We start from the raw sequence: 22,696 nt of genomic DNA on the forward strand, positions 1-22,696 counted from the left end.
TACATCGGTGACAGCATCCAAATAGGCATGTCAGACAGTCCATACCTGTACTGGCAGGAAAAAGAGGCAATTTGGAGGCCCCTGTACAAACTGGCTCTATTTTACCTGAGTTGCCCCCCCTCCAGTGTGTACTCCGAAAGTGTTTAGTGCAGCCGGGAATCTTGTCAGCGAAAGGCGTAGGAGGTTGCTTCCACAGAATGTGGAGAAGATGATGTTCATAAAAATGAATTATCAACTCTTCCAGGGAGACCAGCCTCCAGAACGTACAGAGGGACCTGTGGTGGTGGATTCCAGTGGGGACGAGTTAATACTCTGTGAGGATGAGGATGTACACAACACTGAAGAGGGTGAGGAATCGGTGGATGAGGACGACATCTTGCCTCCGTAGAGCCAGTTTGTACAGGGACAGATTAATTGCCAGCTCGTTTTGTGGGGGCCCAAACGAACCAATCATTTCAGCCACAGTTGTGTGGCAGACCCTGGCGCTGAAATGATTGCTTTGTTAAAGTGTGCATGTCCTGTTTATACAACATAAGGGTGGGTGGGAGGGCCCAAGGACAATTCCATCTTGCACCTCTTTTTTTCTTTGCATTTGCATTATGTACAGTTTGGGGCCTAGTTTTTCAAACTGCCATCCTGTCTGCCACTGCAGTGCCACTCCTAGATGGGTCACGTGTTTGTGCCGCCCACTCGTGTCGCTTAGCATAGTCATCCAACTACCTCGGTGCAACCTTTTGGACATAAAAACACTATTGTGAGGTGTTCAGAATAGACTGGAAATTAGTGGAAATTAAGGTTATTGAGGTTAATAATAGCATAGGAGCAGAAAAACCAACACATTCTGTGATTTTAGCTGTTTTTATGCTTTTTTTCAAAAAAATACAGATCCAAAACACAAAACCCAGAACCCAAAACACGGAAGGGTGGTTTTGGCAAAACCAATCCAGATCAAAAACACGAAGAAAGATCCAGGTCCAAAACACAAAAAGTGGCCGGTGCACACCCCTAGTGTGTACCCACCTTTCCTTTACGTGACTCTTCTTCTCCGCATTTCTCTCACCCCTCTTCCTTACCTCCTTCATTCCTGTCTAATTCCATTATCCCCTCTTTTTAACAGCCTCAGTAATTTTAACTCACCCCCATGTACCTGCCTCATTTCTATCATCTAGTTTACCTCTCCTTCTTGCCTGCCCCCTCCGACTTCACCCTGTCCACTGGCTACTGCCCTCTATTCCCCAGACACAACCTATCCCCCTCCCTCAGGCACTACCAGTGCAAAAAACACACATCACACACACATTTACTTACCTCCAGGGGTGCCTCTGCAATACACACAAAAAAAGTAAGCCCAAAAACAAGAAACTTGCAAAAGAAAAAAAAAACAAGCCCAATTCCGCTTGTTATAAAATTACTTGGCAACTATGAGCCTGCTCTAGGGATGGCCATCGGCCATCAGTGCTTTCATAACATCGATGAATTCTCACCGATAAAAATATATATCGATGACTGCCATCGATGGATGACTGTGAGCCAAATTTTTTTTTTTAATGTACTGGACGAAGCTTAGCCCCGCCCATATATTTAATGGGCCTGCGGCCTGGTAGCGGTGGCCATCGAGGGGGGGTGCAAACCATCGATGGTTCACCTTAGATGGTTAAAAACTATGGTCCCATCTATGGACACCCCACCGATGACCATCCCTAGCCCGCTCTCTCCTCCACGCCTCCTCGGACGGTCACTTTTACAGTCCCGCCTTTTACTGTGTGACTCCGCCCACCGTCTGACGTCACGCGGTCCTCCCAGCGATGATGACCTTGTGACTGCTATTAGCTCAGGTAAAAATATGCACACCACGTGGTGAGTGGGCGGGGCTCTATCAGAGCAAAGCATGACGGGCAATGTAGTTTTGAACCATACACCCATCCCCGGCAGGACAGGTTTGGGGCCGGTCTCCGTCTCCTCAAGGCGGTGCGATGAGCAGCAGCAGACAGGTGAGGAGCTGTGGAGGTTGCTGATCTGTGCTGTGTACTTTGCTAACAGGTGGTCACCGACGTGTGTGTGTTTGTGTTTTCAATGACGTCATCACTAGGCTGCGAGAACACGGCAGACATGTGGGTTACACCTTTACGGTAACAGCTAGATCCCCTTCCGTAGATTGACCATGAGGTATCAGCCAGTGTCCAACGTCATTCCCTACCATCCAAGTGGGCATAGAGAGGTTGCCCCCCTCCCCCAGACAGTTATAATACTGGCTGGAACTTGTGGTCCCACATGAACAACGGGAGCCACATGTTGCCCAAGCCTGTTGTAAGCAGCTCTAGTCTGTTTGTGCCATTGATGTCTTATAGCCAGCCATTGTTGCTGGGAAGATGAATATACCTGACAGCCTTGTGGCTATGTATGTACACTGCCATATATATCAGTATACTTCCCTCAGGACATAGTTGCCAACTCCTCTTTGTCAGGGAGACTCCCTGAAATAGTAGCAATCTCCCTGATTGCACTTTATCCCCATTATGAAGCTGTTATATAAAAAAAAAAAAAACCTATACATTCAAATAGTATCATTAGTATAATTTCCCTGCATTGGTTATAAAGCACAATGGGGGAGATGTATGAAGCCCAGAAACGGTATTAGCGCACGTTATGTGCGCTGATACCACTTCTCCCCGATGTATTATCGGGGGTCTGGGCGGTAAATGACAGAGGCGCTATGCGGCGCTGCTATCCATGTATGAACGGTCATAACGGTTGACCGTTCGGCCGGCTGTAGCTGTCGTTATCGACAGCTACAGCCTGGCGCTAGCCTATCCCCACAGCAGGGACAGCGCTGTCCCTGCTGCGGCGGCTGCCGGCTCCACGCGGGGATCTCGCGTTACTTGCGAGATCCCGCGCATGCTCAGGGGGGCCGGGACAGAGACACAGCGCATCAGCACTAGGCTGATGCGCTGCTGTCTCTAGCGGGTAGCGCCGGAGGGGGGAGTTAACGCTCCCCCTCTCCGGCCGATGAGATGTTTATACATCTCATCGGTAGTGCTTCCTGCTTCGCCTCGGTAAAGAGGCGAAGCGGGAAGCGTTATAGCGGCACGGTAAGTGCCGCTATAGTACATCTACCCCAATGATCCCTATAGCTACATGCATTTTCTGAAAAGTATCAGTGTGTTTTCATCAACAAATAGAATTTACCGCTTTTGGCGCTCATTTACATTTGGATTTAAGTCAGGTTTATGACGCGCCTCTCAGATGTAGCAGTACACGCCCATGCCCACTGTACCGCCGCGCTCATAGGCGCTGCTTTCACAATGTCCATTAAATGTTTGTTCAAAAGTCGGCAAGCATGTCTCTGGGTGATAAGGGAAACACCGCCTAACCGCATTATATATATATGCACTATATTGTATTGCAGGAGCATCACAGCATAGTGGTTAGCATTGCTGCCTCACATCACTGAGGTCATGAACTCAAAGCCCTGGTTGGGGTTTGTATGTTCTCCCTATGCTTGCGTGGGTTTCCACCAGGTACTCCGGTTTCCTCTCAAACTTCCAAAAACATGCTGGTAAGATAATCTGGTGTAACCCTAATATGTAAGGATGTACATGTGATAGGGAATATAGACTTTAAGCTTCACTGGGGTAAGGACTGAAGTGAATGACTAAAACGCTCTGTAATATGTGTGTATTATATAACTGTTGTTAATAAAAGTAATTCTATTAGTATGAAATTAGAATCTAATTTTCAGTTATCATTATTGCTTTTTACTGATACAGAAACAGTGAAGATTGCCCAGGCCACAGACTACATTCAGGGAAACAGAGTGTCGCCCCCTAATATATACAGACAGCAGCCGTCTCTCACACTTTTATATACATTGTTTATCAATGACCAGTTTTTTCCTGCTATCTAATTGAGTCTTTTGGTTTTATAATAATATTTACTTTGCTTTATGTCCCAGATTGAAAGGTTTGAACTGGTTTTTATTGAAATGGTGAAGGTGAGCTAAATAAACATGACCATAAAATATGTTCTGACCTCTTGGGAATAGCCCCAGTGATAACCGCTCAGAGATTGCAGTAGAATTTAATTTCCCTTTAGTCCGCCCTAGCTATCTGTATTCTTGTCTTGCTGTACTGCACTCAGTCTCTATGGGCTATATCTACTAAAGTGGAGGTATTGCCTATAGCAACCAGTCAGATTCTAGTTATTATCTTCTAGAAAGTGCTAGATAAATTATATGTAGAATCTGATTGGTTGCCATGGGCAACATCTCCACTTCTGTAAACCCATACTTTAGTAAATATAACCTTATGTCCCAGATACTCTGCCATACAATGCTACTTCTCATACTGGAAAGTGGCACTAGGTGCTATTATTTTTTTTATTAGCATTTTAATACATGGTTGATATGTGTTTGCTATTTATTTTTGTTAGCAGTACTTGAGAACAGGATTTACAAAATATAAAATAAGTGTTTTGATATGGGTGTGCTATACATGTGTTATTTCAGGTGCCGTCACGCCATTTGTACATGTGAATTCCTGTCCCACACACTGGTAGCTGACGTGCCGGTTGCCATTGTCTAGGTGTATATATGAGTGATGGACGGCAGTGATGATGACGACGATGTTTCTCGGCTCTCTGCTCACACTTTAGCCGCGCTACAGGAGTTTTACGCGGAGCAGCAGCAGCGGGATTCTCTGATATCTGGACCCAGCTGCGACAAGTTTGCATTCGGGGCTGTTGAAGAAGATTGGGTAAGAGATGCCCGATCAGGGCGTTGGGTGATGCCCTCTATATGTGTGGTGTATATAGCATATTGTAATACTGGAGGTTTCTACTGCCAATGCTCAGTATCATATACTTTGCTGTAATTGTTTTTTGTTGAAAAGACATAGAAAATAAGCATAAATGACACGCGGCCTACAGAGTCTCTACACCACAAAGTGCTGTAATAAATACAAACCGAGGTGCAATTGTACCAAGACCACACTAAACACCATAGAAATGCATGTATACATTTGGCAACTTTGCTGTATGGTGCCATAAAGCTAGGAGGGCTGAGGGCCTGATTCAGAGCTGGACGCTCTTTCAGAGCGCTCGCTCTGAATCAGGGCCATCCTTCCTGACCACCCACAGCTATAGCGAGCGGCCAAAAAGATGGTCGCGATGTTCAAGACCATCGGGGCTTGCGACGAGACCCTTGTGGTAGGGTCTCGTCTGCCGCAAAAGCCCAGGAGTGCTTTCGGCTCTATCAGAGCCAAAAGCACTCCCACTGACATCACTTGTGATGGGAACGCCTCCGTCTGGCCAGCCACGCCCCCGGCACGCCCACCAAAGGGGGCGTGCTGTCACTCACCATCGACAGCACGCCCCCTTTGTAGCGAGACCCATAGCGACGGCTTGCCCGTCGCTATCCGGGTCTCGCGCATGCGCACGACGGAGCCGGGTCCGTCGCGTGCATGCTACCTGGCCCAACACCGACCCGCTTGCGAGCGCTCAGCGCTCGCGAGCAGGTCTGAATCAGGCCCTGAGTCCAATACACTTTAATAATGCTGCATTGAGCTTTCATGAGGGGATTTTCCATATAGGGGAGAGGTCAGAATAACAGGTTTGCCCAAAAGTACCCCCCAACCCCTTTAAAGTGAGGATCTCAGTTACCATTTTGTTTATATGGAAATTTAAATTCGGCCCTATGCTAACACCCTAAATCAGGCCTGGTCAACCTGTGGCTCTCCAGCTGTTGTGAAATTACCAGTCCCAGCATGCTTTAGAAGCTGATCGGTGGGAGGGTATGCTGGGACATGTAGTTTCACAACAGCTGGAGAGTCACAGGTTGACCAGGACTATTCTAAAGGGGCGTGTCCACTACACGATGAATGAACGATATGACATCGTTATCGTTCATTATACTGTGCAGTGGATATTGTGCCCACACTGACCGATATATCGGTCAGTGCCGGCACCCTCCCTCATCCCCGAACCTGCACAACCTGACGATATCGCCAGGTTGGCCAGTATGTTCAGGCGATGACAGATGCTGACATTGACCAGCGAGAGCACGCATCGCTAGTCGTTGCCAGCATATTCAATGCCCGATTAACAAACGATTGAACGATAAAGATGTTGTTATCGTTCATTCGTCCATTTATATCGTGTAGTGGATGTGCACCTTAAATCCTAAGGGGGACAAAGTCATGTAAAATTCAGGAGCCAGTCAGAGTTGGAGGTAGGAAAGATGACATTCACTGATGTTAAGCAATCTCTGTGAATATAAGGACAGATTATAACTGTTGATAATTCCAGACTCATCACCCATGAAATAATATCCTTGGCAACGAATACTACAATCCATAAGCACTTGTGAGCTGCAGAGATGATTGGTGCATGTGGCCAGTGAAGCAGACACGTTGATCCTAGTGACTGCCTTGAGCTATGGCTGTGAAATAATGGATAGACTGTGTGCATCACAGCATTTATGTTATGGGCAGCCGAGAATGTGAATTACCTGCTGGTTTGCAGGATACTGGAGCCAGGAGGTAACAACATGGCTGCAGTGTATACCACAATGCTTGTCACAAGTACAGTCGGGGATACCGGTTTACCTGCTGGCTCAGGGGGTGCCAGGATCATGACCTACTGTGATAAATGCAGGAAAGGGGTGGTAGATAGAATTCACTGCAACAAGTCCTGCACGCAGCTACCTGACTGATTGTGTTTGTACAGATTTCCTCAAACACAATTTTTGTAACAGCGAGTTTACATTTAATAAGGTATTTTATGTATAAATTGGCATACAGTCTTGCTGGCTATATTCCACAATGGTAGCAGAAAATCATCTGTGCATAGCTGGGTGGCTTTAATCAGTAGCCAGTAAACTGGACTACACCGTTCCCATTCTGTATGGAATTTATTTATTTATTACCAGTTATTTATATAGCGCACACATATTCCGCAGCGCTTTACAGAGAATATTTGGCCATTCACATCAGGCCCTGCCCCAGTGGAGCTTACAATCTATATTCCCTATTACATGCACACACACATACACACAATAGTTAATTTGTGTTGGGAGCCAATTAACCTACAGGTATATTTTTGGAATGTGGGAGGAAACCGGAGTACCCGAAGGAAACCCATGCAAGCACAGGGAGAATATACAAACTCCGCACAGTAAGGGTCGTGGTGGGAATCGAACCCATGACCTCAGTGCTGTGAGGCAGTAATGCTAATCATTACACCGTCTGTGCTGCCATGTATATATGGACTAGCCCTTGCTTATTATGATAGGGAGCACTGTGTCTTGCAGCATAATGTTTCAGGTTCCATGTGTAAGGGAGCAGTGTGGAATTGATCTCACATTGAGCAAATACATCCATCAGAAAAGGCTTTTATTTTATCATTCCTATATATATTATTATTATTATCATTTATTTATATGGCGCCACAAATGTGCTGCAGCGCCTTACACAGTACATAAACAAATTGTAGACAAGTGACTTACAGAACAATACAATACTGGACCAGGACATGGATAATATATATTGCTACATTAGTGACCATAACACCCAGATAAGCAACAGAGCAAACTAAAGTAGGGAGAAGTACAAGAGGGTAGAGGGTCCTGCTCATAAGAGCTTACATTCTAAAAGGGGAGGGGAAGACAAAACAGGGGTGACACAGATTGGGAGGAAGGTGTATGTATCAGGGAGTTAGAATGATAGCTGGAAGGCTTTGATGAAGTAGTGGGTCTTGAGAGCCCTATTTGAAGGATTGCAAAGAGGTGGAGAGTCTGATGGGGAGAGGGAGAGAGTTGCAGAGGTGGGGAGCAGTGCGGGCAAAATCTTGGAGGCGGGAGGAAGTAATCAGCTGGCATGAAAGGCGGCGTTCATTAGTTGAACGAAGAGAGAGGAGAGTGAAGGGAGATGAGATCAGAGATGTATATGGAGGGAGATTGGGTGATGGCTTTGTAAGCGAGCGTGAGAACCTTAAATTGGGTTCTAAAAGGGAAGGGGAGCCAGTGGAGGGCTTGTAGGAGAGGGGAGGCAGATGTAGAGCGTTTGGAGAGGAAGATAAGCCGTGCAGCAGCATTAAGGATAGACTGGAGAGGAGAGAGATAGGATTTGGGGAGGCCAGATAGGAGGAGGTTACAGTAGTCCAATCTGGAGATGACCAGTGAGTGTATGAGGGTTTTTGTAGCATCCTGGGTGAGATAGGGTCTGATCTTAGAAATATTTTTGAGATGGAAACGACAAGACTGTGAGAGGTTCTGGATATGTGGTTTGAAGGAGAGGGATAAGTCCAGGATAGCTCCAAGAGAGCGCACCTTGGGACTAGATGAGATAGTTATACCATCAATTGATAAAGAAATAGTGGGAAGTGAGGTTATGTGGGAGGGTGGGAAGACGATCAGCTCTGTCTTAGACATATTAAGTTTAAGAAATCGCTGGGACATCCAGGAAGATTTAGCAGAGAGACAGTTGGAGATACGAGTCAGAAGAGAGGGGGAGAGATCAGGGGAGGAAATGTAGATTTGAGTATCATCAGCATAGAGATGATAATGGAGGTCAAAAGAGCTGATGAGTTCACCTAGAGAGGACGTATAGAGAGACAATAGAAGAGGTCCAAGAACAGAACCTTGAGGGACACCCACTGTAAGAGGCTGTGAAGGGGGGGGGGGGGGGGGAAAGAGGAGTCATGAGAGGAAGCTGAGACAGATCGGTCAGAGAGGTAGGATGACAGCCAGGAGAGGGCAGTGTTACGTAAACCAAGGGAGTGAAGGATATGCAGCAGGAGAGGGTGGTCCACAGTGTCAAAAGCAGCAGAGAGATCAAGGAGATTGAGAAGAGCGTAGTGGCCCTTGGATTTGGCAGCAAGGAGGTCGTTGCTGACTTTCGTGAGGGCAGTTTCAGTGGAGTGGAGAGAACGGAAGCCGGACTGAAAAGGGTCAAGGAGGGAGTGGGAGGATAGAAAAGTGGTAAGGCGTTTGTAGACAATCCGCTCAAGGAGTTTGGAGGCAAAAGGGAGGAGAGAGATGGGTTGGTAGTTAAAAAGAAGGTTAGGATCAAGGGTAGGTTTTTTTAAGAATGGGGGAGACAAGGGCATGCTTGAATGCAGAAGGAACAGTGCCTGATGAGAGGGAGAGGTTAATGAGGTGGGCAAGATGGGAGCAGGCAGAAAGAGAGAGGAAGCGGAGGCGGCGTGAGGGGATATCATCAAAGGGGGAGATGGAAGGGGGGAGGACTGGATGAGGGCCATGAGTTCCTCTCCAGATACAGGGGAGAAGGATGTTAGAGTTGGTAAAGTTGATTGGGAGGGGTGATCTGGGAAAAGAGGAGGTGGAGAGCTGGGGGACTGGTTGGATATGATGTCCTGACGTATGGAATCACTTTTAGTTGTAAAGTAGGTAGCAAAGTCAAGGGCAGAGAGCAAGGAGGGGAGACGAGGAGGGGGTGGGCGAAGGAGGGAGTTGAAAGTGGTGAAGAGATGCTGGGGATTTGAGGACTGAGAGGAGATGACGATCTTGAAATATGACTGTTTAGAGATGGAGAGAGCAGCATTATAGGATAAGAGCATAAATTTGAAATGGATAAAATCTGCCTTAGAGCGTGATCTTCTCCACTGTCGCTCGGCGGTTCGTGAACACTTTTGCAGGTATCTGGTGCATTTGGAATGCCAGGGTTGAGGAGTAGATCTGCAAGTGTGAGTAGTGATCGCCGGAGCAACAGAGTCCAGAGCAGAAGTAAGGGAGGCGTTGTATAGGGAAGTGGCTTGGTCAGGGCAGGAGAGAGAGAGGATAGAGGAGAGAAGCGAGTCAAGCAGGGAAGAAAAGGAAACTGTGTCGATAGCGTCAATGTTACGCTTAGTGATGGTGGCATTTGGAGGTAGAGAAGGGGAAGGAGAGAGGGACAGGTTAAAAGAGAGAAGGTGATGGTCAGAAAGTGGGAAAGAGGAATTGGAGTGATCAGAAATATCACATCGGTGAGTGAAGACCAGATCAAGCAAATGGCCACTCACATGGGAGGGTGAGGAGGTCCATTGGGAGAGACCAAGTGAAGATGTGAGGGTGAGGAGTTTAGAGGCAGAGGACTCTGGGGGGATATCAATTGGAATATTGAAGTCACCTAGGATAATGGAGGGAAGGTCTGAGGAGAGAAAGTGAGGGAGCCAGGAAGCAAAGTTGTCAAGGAACTTGGAGGGAGGGCCAGGGGGACGGTAAATGACAGCTACTCTGAGGTGTACTGGGTGGAAGAGGCGTGGACTTCAAATGTAGAGAATGTAAGGGATGGTTCAGAGGGAATGGGTTGGTATGAGTAACCAGGGGATAGGAGGACCCCAACACCACCACCATGGCGACCCCCAGGTCGTGGGGTGTGGGAAAAGGTAAGGCCCCCAGAGGATAGAGCTGCAGGAGAAGTGGTGTCAGAGGGTGAAATCCAGGTTTCAGTAATAGCTAGGAGATTCAGGGAGTTGGAGATGAAAAGGTCATGGGCTGGGACCAGTTTATTACAGACTGACCTGGCATTCCAGAGGGCACAGGATAGAGAGACAAAGTTTGTTGTAGAGATTTGAATGAGATTATCAGGGTTGCTGTAGCGTGGGGGTGAGATTAGTTTGGGGGACCGAGATGAATAGAGTGTAGCGATGGTGCGGTCTCCAGTGCTAGAAGGGGAGCCAGCAGAAGGTGGGCAGGAAGGGAGCTTAATGATATGTGGATGGATGTGGGGGGAAGGGACATGGAGAGGGGGGTGGGAGGAGGGATTAGCGGTGGGGTAGAAGGACCCCGGTGGAGTATAAGAGAATGAAAGTGGAGTAATGGGAGAAGATGGGGAGGAAGGTAAACAGAGGAGAGGAGATAAGGGGAAGAGGAAGTGGAGGAGACAAGGGGGAAAGGATAAAGGTGGAAGCAAGGGGCAGAACAAAAGATTAGGTAGACACTGAGTGAAGGTGGGAGTTGAAGAAAACATGGTCATGGTAAGGATGATGTAAATAGGGGGAAGAAAAAGTTGAAAGTAGGAATGGAGAAAGAATGTAAGAGAGAGTGCAGATTTACAGAAACGCAAGTAATAGTACAGTGTGGGAAAAGTGTGACTGTAAAACAAAAGTTTATTATTGAGTATAATAAAAGTGGAGATTTGGTGGGAGCAGAAATTAAATAATAAAATATACAGTGGTAGGAGCTAGATGATATAAGACTTAGAGACAGAGCTAAGGTAAAAGTACATTATTATAGAGGTAAACTGACATTAACACAGATACATATGCATTAGGATTATATGTAAAGCACAGTGCCAGCAGCAATAGTAGGAAGGGAGACACGAGGTTTATGCAGCCACCAGACAGGGAGTTCAGTGATGAAAGTCCTGGTTATGTATCCACAGGAGCTAGTAGTATGGAGACTGTGACCTCACAATTGTTCATCCCACTTTGTCCATTTAATGTTTGGCTTGCTGTTTGATTGTAGATCGGTGGGTTCCCCTCTGTTTAACGCTGACATAATGCCAATAATCGATTTAAAATTTAATTGGCACTTTTAAATCGGGCACTATAAGATAGGGCAAACAAGCCAAAGGCTAACCAGCCGGGAGGCAATCGGGAAGCCGACTGCCTATATACCGGCAGCCGGCTTCCCGACTGTCTTATCCCGGCAAGGGTGAAATGCCGGGCGTCTAGATGTAGACGCCCGCATTTCCCCGACGCCGGGAGACTGGCGCCCGGCATCACGATCGTAGTGATGCCGGGCGCCGCGAGCGGACAGCTGCTGGGGGGGGGAGGGTTAGGATTAGGGCTCCCGGGGGGGACTTAGGGTTAGGCACCCCCCCGGGAGGGTTAGGGTTAGGCTAGGGGGAGGGAGGGTTAGGGTTAGGCACCCCCGGGGGGGACTTAGGGTTAGGCACCCCCCCTGGGGGACTTAGCTTTAGGCAGCGGGGAAGGGGGTGGTTAGGGTTAGGCACTTAGAGGGGGGATTAGGGTTAGGCACTTGGGGGGGAAGTTAGGGTTAGGCACCCCTAAGGAGGGTTAGGGGGGTTAGGTTAGTGGATACTTACCTATCCACGATTGGGATTTCCAGCGCTGTCGGGCTTCCGCTGCGTCGCACTCTGATCCTGTCGGGCTGCCGCTGACGGGAATCGAAGGCCGGCGGTATTTCATACCAATTCCAACCAGCCTTACTATGAACCTTACATAGGAGACCTGGCATGTGAGGCCACTGATTACTAACTACCCCCAAAACACTCCCACTAGTATTGCCAGCAATAAATTACCTTAAACAAACAAATAGTACATACCATTAAGATAACATCTGGGTCTATATAGCTAAAAGCTAACAAAGGACACAAAAACATAAAAAACTACTTAATTTAACATTACTTCAAAGTTCAAAGATAATTGTTCAGAGCAGTAGTCAAATACCTAGTACAGCTGAGGCAGGGACATACAATTACAATTGCAGCAAGAATATGCTGGGTGCAGTAGTCAAATAACTAGTACGGCTGAGGCTACATACTACAGTATATCCAAACTGCATGTCACCCTCTTCTGCATGGCTTTTATAGGGATAAAATGTCTGATGCGGCCCAGTCAGGCTGTCTCATGAATGTGACCAGTGTATATGTGTCATACAAGGTCCTGGTGACATCTGTAGCACTATTTATTTATATTCATCATCAGAGCTATAAGCTGCCAATATTGAAATCTTCAGTCAAGTGTCCTATTGTTCCATGCACTTCAGAACAACTGGCATTAGGGGAACCAGATTTTTAATGGATGGCTAAAGCCAAATAAATGATCTGATAGAAAAGGTTCACACATTAGTTATCTGACATAAAACTGATGTAACGGCATGTGTTGTATGTAGGCCTCTAGGCGGAGCCCTTGTACTGTAATAATGGTCTTATTTTTTGTCTGTTTTTTATATTAGCAGTTGAGTCAGTTTTGGTACAGTGATGAGACTGCATTGTGTTTAGCTAAAGAAGCACTGGAGGCCTCTGGGAAGACTGGAAGGTAAGACATATATTGAGGTGTGGTTTAAAGGATGTACTGTACTATCCACACTTAGTTTGTATAACTGTATGATGTTTGCAGCTTACACTGTTCCCATGTAAGTTGTATATATCCGTATGGCTCTCAGCCCCTCCACCTTGCCTTGTGTAAAGAGATCAGCCCGAAAGCAGGTTTAAGAGCACTGCCAGCCTATATGCACAACTCCTTGTTCGCTCCCTGATGATTGTCAGCTCCTCAGTCACAGTACTGTTTCAGTCATGGCCGTGAGAGGGCAGGGTCTGGCTAGATATCGCTGCCAAGTGCTTCCCCTTGCAGATGTGTTACCGAGTTAGCAGTGATGACCATTTTTAAATACTGTGTTTGTCTCAAGAGTAATATATATGCCGTCTTTCTTCATAAGTCTTCAGATAGGTTCCTTATGACTGATTTATGTACAATAACACTACCCCTCAGGGGACCCTTCCCTCTGGCTTTTCAGACGTCTTGTTCTAGAGTGATCAGGCATTTCTTTACCTCTACTGCTGTTGCTTTTCTTCTCGTGCTCTGGATTTATGCTTTCAGTCCTGATTGACATGTGCTTTAGTTCTCCAGGTTTATCTGTTCACTTGTTTTTGTACCCATTTTAGTCTAGATTTTACTTATATGTAATTACACGCTTATATGCAGTCTTCCCATGATACTCTGTATGCAGTTGTGTTCCTGTTGGTCCATGCGCATGTCACTGTAGTTTTCTTACTTTTGAAACCATAAACACGTTTAAAAATGTGTGTGTGTGTGTGTGTGTGTGTGTGTGTATGTATGTATATATATATGTGTATATATATGTATATAATATTTCCTTTAATCTGTGTCTCTCAGTAAAATATTAGGACAGAACTCCTGTGTCTGCTGATGGCTATTACCTCTTGTGTGTCTCTGCAGGATAGCTTGTGTTAGTGCCCCCAGCATTTACCAGAAACTCAAAGGTCTGGCGGGGGAGGACGCGTCGGTTTGCTTGCTGGAATACGATAGGAGGTTTTCAGTCTATGGAGATGATTTTGTCTTCTACGATTACAATAACCCGTTAGACCTACCTGAGAGGCTCCAGCAGCATAGCTGCGATATAGTATTAGCAGACCCCCCATACCTGTCTGAGGAATGCCTGCGTAAAACAGCTGAGACCATCCGCTACCTGACCACAGGGAAGATCATCTTGTGCACAGGTAGGTAAAATACTAATTCAGCGTAGCTTGGTATGATATTCCTAAATCATAAGGGTTCCTCTACAGCAGTGGTGTCAAACTTGGGCCTTTCAGCTTTTGTGGGACTACATATCCCAGCATGCCCTGCCACAGTTTTAGCATGCCCTAATAGCAAAACTGTGGCACTGCATGCTGGGATGTGTAGTTCCACTGCAGCTGGAGGGCCCGAGTGCGACACCACTGCTCTAGAGTTATCTCAAAGCCACAGTACACTGTACAAAAACTAATGAGCCATTATACATAGATGGAAAGTGCACTTATACAGCCGGAGGGTAAGTGGCTGGAAGTACATTGAGGAAACTCGCAGTCATCCACACAGTCTAATGTGGTCTGATCTAAAAATCGGGACCCACACAGCGAAAGCTCCTTCATAACACTGGCACTACCCACATGTCTGGCCGTATCTCTCTCCCTATAATACCCCAGTAACGTCACTTAATGTGGATGTTAAGGAGATACTGTAGTTATATGGTTAGGATATAACTGTTGCTACTGTAAGTTAAAACTAATGTGGAGTCCAATGGATTTATTATTCTAGGAGGTGATGGAAGAGGTCTTTGTAGATAGCGCACTGTATATTGCATGTTTGCTGATCATAAACAACTGTGTTAATATTTATTAACTTAACTTTTTTTGTTTCTTTCATAATAAATCTATCCTAATGGGATTGTACAAACGCATGCAGCATACTGAAGATGTGATCTCTCTGTGTCTCACACTGACTGCAAACAATTTACACTTTGGTAGATAAACACCTTATTAAGTTCCATCTGATCACTATGTCATCGATCCTTGTGTCCATGGGACCCCTGTTATGAATCCGGCATGGATAAAACAAGTTCTAGATCACGTGACTATTCACAGCAGCACAGAATATTTCAGGAAATGATTGTGCTGACCTTTGGGAGGGTGAGGTGGGGAATTAGTGACCCGAACACTCGTGTGTGTTGGAGTCAGTGAGGACAGGGCCGTGTGTGATGGCAGTGCCATTATGTGAGCCAGGGTGGTGGATAGTGGAAGGAATTGGATCCCCAATACCGCAGAGCAATTCTGGGGGGGGGGCTCCTGTGAAACTTGTTCAGAAACAGTGTTCTGTGAATCACACATTTATATCGGCAAAGTGCAGACATCCAACTAATGTGTTTTTGTTTGTTTTTTTATGTGGTGCTCCAGGGGCTGTGATGGAGGCTTTGGTGACCCAGATACTTGACCTGAAGATGTGTAAATTCATCCCCAAGCATACACGGTCCCTGGCAAATGAGTTCCGCTGCTACACAAACTATGAGATAGGACTGGATTCCACGTCTTAGAGATCTGTCTTGTGGCCTTATGGTCAAACTCCAAGAAGCCATCAGTAACACCTCTTAAACCTTTTATTTGTTTTGCGCACAGTGTTTAGATTTCTGAAGCTGCCATCTTAGAATTTAATGATGCAGAGGACTTTCTCCATCTGTGCTACACTTCGTGGTAAATAGACATCTAATTTGTATGTACGGACATCACAGGCGCACTACTGAATGGGTTTTATGTGTGCAGCTCAATGTACACATAAGTCTGCTTCATCTGTACTTGTTTCTTTTAAAGAGAGAAAATATCAAGTCACTAAATTCCTATGTACTTCTGCTCATTCCTCAGGTTAATGGTAGAATTCTACCTCTGCATAACACCTTATGCTGTAATAATCTGTCTATGCCACCTCCGCTGGGCCCACATGATGTCAGGCTGCATCCCAACCCATAATTTGGCTCAGTGGTGGACCTAGATGCTGATGTCATGTCCTGGAAATACATTTCTGCTGATATCTAAAGGTTATGGGGTGTAGTTACTAAGCAGTGTTAGGAGACAGAGTGAAAAGTTATAAGGTACCAGCCAATCAGCTCCCAACTGTCATTTTTCAAACACAGCCTGTGAGATGGCAGTTAGGAGCTGATTGGCTGGTACCTTATCACTTTTCACTCTGTCTCCTAACACTGCTTAGTAACTAGACCCCTAAGTGACTTGTGGATACATGTAGACAGTGGGCTGGACACGTCCCTGTCACCCTCTTGCTATTTTAGTTCATATTAATCCCATACCATCCCAGTAACATAGTTTTGGTTCGGAATTTATATTTACAGTGGGCCGAATTCAATTGAATGCGATGATGAATAGCCAGAGGGAGCTCCCGCAGCTATTCAATACACCGCGCTGTTTGGGGGGCTAAAGGATTTCTTCTCGCACCCCCCTGGGGATGCCAGGGGAAATCTGACTAAAGTGGCAGGCGCGCAGCTGTTTGCCGGCTTAGCACAGCGCTAACAGCCGCGCGCCCGGCACGTCAGTTGGAGAATGCCGGTTACAGCGCCTTAACACCCAGGTTAAGTCGCGAGAACCGGCTTTCTCAGACTTACCTTACCGACCAGACAAACAGCGCGTTGAATTGAATTCGGCCCAATGATTCCTTACAATAAGATTATATTTCGTTTTTTCCCTTGGTTTGGGGTCTGATGCTATCATTGCCCTGATATACATTTTTGGGTGATCACATGGGTGATGTCTTACAGACAATATGTCTGAAGCCTCACAGTGGCAGCTTGGACGGAATGTGTGGACTATACTATATGGAAGATTAGCCACAGTCACAAATGCTCTTTAACAAGTGTAATTGAACGACTGCAAACCTCAGGGTCAGGGGTGCATCTGGGGATCCGAGCGCCCCTGGCGAGTACCATACTGGCTAATGGGTAGATACGCCCCTGCCCAGGGTCCCACTTCTGCAGCGTATAACTGGTGTCTGTTGATGCATTAAATGTATTAAAATTAGCAGTGGCTAAACGCACAATAGACTTCTTCACAGACTTGGTGATGGAACGCAAATAGATACATCCCAATGAGTTACTGAACCTAACTTTCAGTGTGATCTGTTATGTAATGCGTATTGTAACATACACAAATGCATACTGTAGGTATAAGGCTCCATAAGCAGACTATTGTTTTTAACCAAAATAAGTATTAGATCCTTAATGCACATTTTGATCAAATTCTGGATGCCTATCTACCAACGGCAAGTTGACCATCCGCAGAGGGGAACCTACATTAACCCTTTATCATTTTAATGTGGGACTTGTCATACTTTACCTTTGAAACACAAGAGACTGGGTCTAAAAGAAAGCAGTCACCACTTTTTTTGGCCAAGCAGCCCACCTATAGATGTGTTTAGATGGGCATCCACAATTTGATCACAGGGGGCACTGAGAACCTCATGTTTATCTTCTTAAACTGATTTTATGAAATCTGTTATTGCTCAGTTCAGCAGATATTTAATTAGTGTCTGAAGTGAGCACCTGCATATTGCGTATTATAATCATCAGTATAATCAACCTATATATACGTACGTGTGTGTGTGTGTATGTATATATATATATATATAACAGCAGGGTTAGGCACTCCTGTAACTTAAGGCATACTCGCCGTGGTGCACACTAAGGTAGATTGAGACAGCAAACAGGATCAGTGTCACTCTCCGGTCTTCATAAATGAAAAGTAATAGCCAGAAGTCAGTCACTGGGTCAACGTTTCGAGTTTAATGGACAACTCGTCATCAGGACATACATAAAAAGTGTAATGAATCATACCTTATATACCCTTGATATCTCACCCGGTGTGTCTGATTGCCCGCAGCTCAGCTTCCGGCTCCCACTCTTTCCGCGTCCCATGATGATGACGTCATCAGGACCGTCGCATCACCCGGGCAACCAGACCACGCTACTCACAACAATAAAGCATGGAGACTATAAACTGACAAACAACATACATATTAAAAACCATGGTTGGGACACAATAGAGCAAAGTGTCTGCATAGCGGTATATCAGTATATCGGATGTATCTGTTTATACCAAACTTGACTCTGATCCCACAGGGGGATTCACGAAACATCTGGACACCATAGTGAATGGGGCAATATTGAATAAAATCATTGATGCACATACTGGTGATTTTCTGAGAACAGAATTCCCTAAAGCACCATTACTTTATAGCGTGCCAAAAATCCACAAGAATTTGCAAAAACCGCCGGGACGTCCGATCATATCGGCAAGAGAGAGTTTATTCAGTCCAGTCTCGGAATATCTTGATTTCTATCTCCAGCCCTCCGTACAGGCAGAACACATGTACCTGCAAGATACCACCTTGTTACTGAATAAATTGGGGGACTTGGGAGAGATACCAACTCATGTTTGGATGTGTACTCTTGATATAAATAGTTTGTACACTAACATACCTCATCAGGAGCGGATGAGTGCCACGTTCGAGCTATTAAATAATAATCATATATATAAAGGCCCCAATTTATCATTTTTTATGTCACTACTTGAACAGGTGCTCTATAGAAATAATTTTTATTTCAATGGTCAATTCTATTTGCAGCGCACAGGTTGTGCCATGGGCTCACACGTGGCGCCCTCTTACGCTATTAGCTATATGTTTGTGATAGAGAGGGAACTATTCTTTAACAGGGATGTTAGAGAAGATTTTTTTGTACAGCCGGTACATAGACGACATACTCTTATTTTGGCAAGGTAGCTACAGTGAATTTATTGTCCTTATGGACAATATTAATAACAAGGAGTGTCCTATAAAATTTACATACCATCTCAGTCTAGAACAGGTATATTTTCTTGATGTTACAATAAAAAAGGACAATAGGATTAATACATATATTTTCACAAAGCCTACAGACCGCAATACGCTTCTGTTAGCATCTAGCTATCACCCTACAGCTACTATTAACAGTATACCGTTTTCCCAGCTCACTAGGGTCAAAAGAATCACCAGTGACTAGTAAGGTTGAAGAAGACCTAAATAAGATGTGTGACAAATTTAAAACCAGAGGGTATTCTACTTACTCTATACAACAGGCTAAAAATAGAGTTGATAAACTATCTAGGTTCGATCTGTTACAAAAAAACAAAGAATCAATTAAGACCATTGATAAAAAAATTAATTGGCCTCGTAGGTACAATCCTGCCAATAGGGTCATCAACAACACTGGGCGATCACTTTGGCCTATTGTACAACAGGACAAAGAACTCAAGGGGTTAAAAAATTATACAATTCGGCCCTGCTTAAAGAGGAACAAGAACTTGAGGGATTTGCTTGTCAAAGCAGATGTCACAGATTTAGTTGCTTTGAATGTGTCTAAAAAGATCGGAGGGTGCTATAAATGCACTGGATGCGTGACCTGTGGACACATGATCACAGGAAAGGTTTTTACGCACCCCCATACAGGGCGCAGATATACTATTAAATACCCCTTGACTTGTTCCAGGTCCTTTGTTGTATATGTCATTAAATGCCCGTGCGGATATTACTATGTGGGTAAGACGATCCGCTCCTTTAAGGAGCGGATGGCACTACACAGATCCGCAATCAGGATGGTACTTAGTGGTAAATCGTCAGAGCAACCGGTGGCCAGACATTTTTTTGAAGAAAGACATAATATGGCCAATCTCAGACATATGGTCATAGACCATATTCCATTGAATCCACGGGGCGGTGACAGGCATAGAGCCCTATTACAACTGGAAACAAAATGGAATTATTTGCTAGACACTGTTAAACCCAGGGGTCTAAGTGACCATTTGTCTTTTTCAGCTTTCTTCTAATTATTTTCTTTATTGTGAGCCTTTTATGGCGAGACGGTTGGCCTATAGGTTCTTGATGTGTTGCAGGTAACTCTATATACATTATAGCACTTTTCAGGTCTATTTATTGATAACTTTTTCTTAGTAATGTTGCTGTAACAGCGCTGTGCTTTATACTGAAATTTATACATGTAGACATCTGCATTTGCCTGTATGTATTGTTTAATAATATCATGTTATAGTTGGGGAATATTTATTCCTGCCCAAAAAATACTTCTCTGATATACCGCTATGCAGACACTTTGCTCTGTTGTGTCCCAACCATGGTTTTTAATATGTATGTTGTTTGTCAGTTTATAGTCTCCATGCTTTATTGTTGTGAGTAGCGTGGTCTGGTTGCCCGGGTGATGTGTTGGCCCTGATGAGGTCATCGTCATGGGACGCAGACAGAGAGGGAGCCGGAAGCAGAGCTGCGGGCAATCAGATACACCGGGTGAGACATCAAGGGTATATAAGATATGATTCATTACACTTTTTATGTATGTCCTGATGACGAGTATATATATATATATATATATATATATATATATATATATATTATAATACACAGCTTGGTGGTGAACTGTACTGAGGTGCCCATGCTAGCATGTCTAGTTGCTGTTGCAAGGGTCCACTCTATGCCTATCTATGCATGATACTGTTAGCAGTAGTTTACTCATCAGATTTGTTTTAAATATATTTTTTAATTTAATATACAATCCAAGTGATTACCATATTCCTATTTAACACCTTACTGTCCACCGGATAGATATCTTTTCCTTAGATATCAGGCATGTTCCCTGGGATGCAAGGACCTATTTTAATAGTTTTTACTTAACCTATGTCCATGTGTATGTGATTTTGAAGAAAGTGGGGCTAACACCTTAACATTCCCAGTATAAGACTAGTCTAGAGTGACCAGAGGTTCCTAAACGCAGTTCAGGTTATAAAGATATCCATGGTTGAGCACAGGTGACTTAATTAGTACCTTGGTCAATTTGATGCAACCACCTGTGCTCAACCATGGATATCTCTAAAACCTGAACTGTTGGTGAGGCTTGAGGACCACGTTTGGAAACCTCTGGTCTAGACTAAAGCCAATTAGAACCTTGTGATCTTCTCGGGCAGTAGCCAATCAGATTTAGATCATTCACAATACTGTACAACCTGCAGCCAGTCAGAGACTTAGAACATTCACAGAATCCAAACAACCTAGAGCCGAGTTGAACACTGGAACTTCACATGCAGCAGCCAAACAGAGTATTGGCCTATTCATAGGACTAAACCTATAATTATTATGAGCATTAGAAACTTCAAGACACAAAACCAGCCTGTAGCTAATCGGACTATTAGAAAGTTCCCAGGCTAGACCAACATCCAGGTGGTCCATGCCCTGGACAAGCGTCTGTATCTGAAGGAACCGTTATTGTGGACAGCCCTGTTGACGCCTGATAGATCATAATTAGCTGTTGATCGGGGTTGGTGTTCTTTTTCAGCCCATACTCAATGCAATTTGTGGCCAAGTCAGTCTAAATTGGCCTAATATATCTGCAGATCGACTGATCTGCGGTTACAACTGCAGATGATGGTTGTTCATACAAACTGAACAACCATCACTGCCATCTGGCCGCTGGTTCCGCTGGCCGGGGGTCGCCTCGCACTCCACTCCCCGGCAACCTCTGCAGCAAGTGTACGGGTGGTCTGCTGACCGCCCGTACACACAGCACGATGTGCAGATACAGATCATCTAGAAAGTATTCGCAACGCTTCACTTTTTCCACATTGTGTTATGTTACAGCCTTATTCCAAAATGGAATAAATTAATTTTTGTCCTCAAAATTCTACACAATACCCCATAATGACAACGTGTAAAAAGGTTTTTTTTGAGATTTTTGCAAATTTAATGAAAAAAAAAAAAAAAAAAATCCTAGGAAATCACATGTACATAAGTATTCACAGCCTTTGCCATGAAGCTCAAAATTGAGCTCAGGTGCATTCTGAGATGTTCCTACAGCTTAATTGGAGTCCACCTGTGGTAAACGCAGTTGATTGGACATGATTTTGAAAGGCACACACCTGTCTATATAAGCTCCCATACTTGACAGTGCATGTCAGAGCACAAAGCAAGCATGAAGTCCAAGAAATTGTCTGTAGACCTCCGAGACAGGATTGTCTCGAGGCACAAATCTGGGGAAGGGTACAGAAAAATATCTGCCGCTTTGAAGGTCCCAATGAGCACAGTGGCCTCCATCATTTGTAAATGGAAGAAGTTCGGAACCACCAGGACTCTTCCTAGAGTTGGGCCGCCTTCTAAACTGAGCGATCGGGGGAGAAGGGCCATAGTCAGGGAGGTGATCAAGAACCCGGTGGTCACTCTGTCAGAGCTACAGCATTCCTCTGTGGAGAGAGGAGAACCGTCGGCTGTGCTGCACAGTCGACGTAAACTGTCTTTGAACAATGTCGTTCACAGACCTATATCGTCTGTACACACTGGTCGATGCACACACAATATGTCGGCCAGTGTGTACCCAGCATTAGTGGCCAGAATAAAAGGTGTACTTGATACATTTAACTTGCTTGTGTTTTATTTTACTTTTAGCATCTAAGCTGTACAGTGTAGCATTTTCATCAGAAAGCTAAGCAGTGATTCCCATTCACTATTACATGTCACTAGCGAGGTGGTTTATAGACTCAGTGCCTGTATCTCTGGCTGGAACAATGATAGAAAAGCCACACGTTATATAGCCTGTATGTTATAGGATGTGTGTGTGAGTGGTAGTGGATTTTCATCTGCCATAAAA

At 45.0% G+C, this 22,696-nt stretch overlaps 1 protein-coding gene across 10 annotated transcripts; it reads left to right on the forward strand.

Annotated features, from left to right (window-relative positions):
- Nucleotides 1-1,880: 1,880 nt before the first annotated feature.
- Nucleotides 1,881-15,850, forward strand: EEF1AKMT1 (EEF1A lysine methyltransferase 1). 10 transcript variants are annotated; one of them, XM_088458531.1, is made up of 7 exons: nucleotides 1,882-1,991; nucleotides 3,407-3,556; nucleotides 3,953-3,991; nucleotides 4,505-4,751; nucleotides 12,914-12,996; nucleotides 13,918-14,198; nucleotides 15,411-15,850. In XM_088458531.1, the coding sequence occupies exons 4-7, from the start codon at nucleotides 4,596-4,598 to the stop codon at nucleotides 15,545-15,547; spliced, it is 657 nt and encodes a 218-aa protein (XP_088314657.1). In that variant the 5' UTR covers nucleotides 1,882-1,991; nucleotides 3,407-3,556; nucleotides 3,953-3,991; nucleotides 4,505-4,595; the 3' UTR covers nucleotides 15,548-15,850. The 10 variants fall into 10 exon arrangements, with proteins under 10 accessions (XP_088314664.1, XP_088314663.1, XP_088314657.1 ...); XM_088458532.1 differs by lacking the exon at nucleotides 3,953-3,991; XM_088458533.1 differs by lacking the exon at nucleotides 3,407-3,556.
- The last annotated feature ends 6,846 nt before the right edge of the window (nucleotides 15,851-22,696 follow it).

Source organism: Taudactylus pleione, unplaced genomic scaffold, assembly GCF_031769625.1.
Source record: "Taudactylus pleione unplaced genomic scaffold, aTauple2 ptg000842l, whole genome shotgun sequence".
NCBI classification, from domain to species: Eukaryota; Metazoa; Chordata; class Amphibia; order Anura; family Myobatrachidae; genus Taudactylus; species Taudactylus pleione.

Coding starts and splice junctions, on each gene's coding strand:
- EEF1AKMT1 (XM_088458537.1), top strand. CDS start 4,596: ATGGACGGCAGTGATGATGACGACGATGTTTCTCGGCTCTCTGCTCAC. Junction 4,752..12,913: donor GGGCTGTTGAAGAAGATTGG/GTAAGAGATGCC, acceptor TTTTTATATTAG/CAGTTGAGTCAGTTTTGGTA. Junction 12,997..13,917: donor GCCTCTGGGAAGACTGGAAG/GTAAGACATATA, acceptor GTGTCTCTGCAG/GATAGCTTGTGTTAGTGCCC.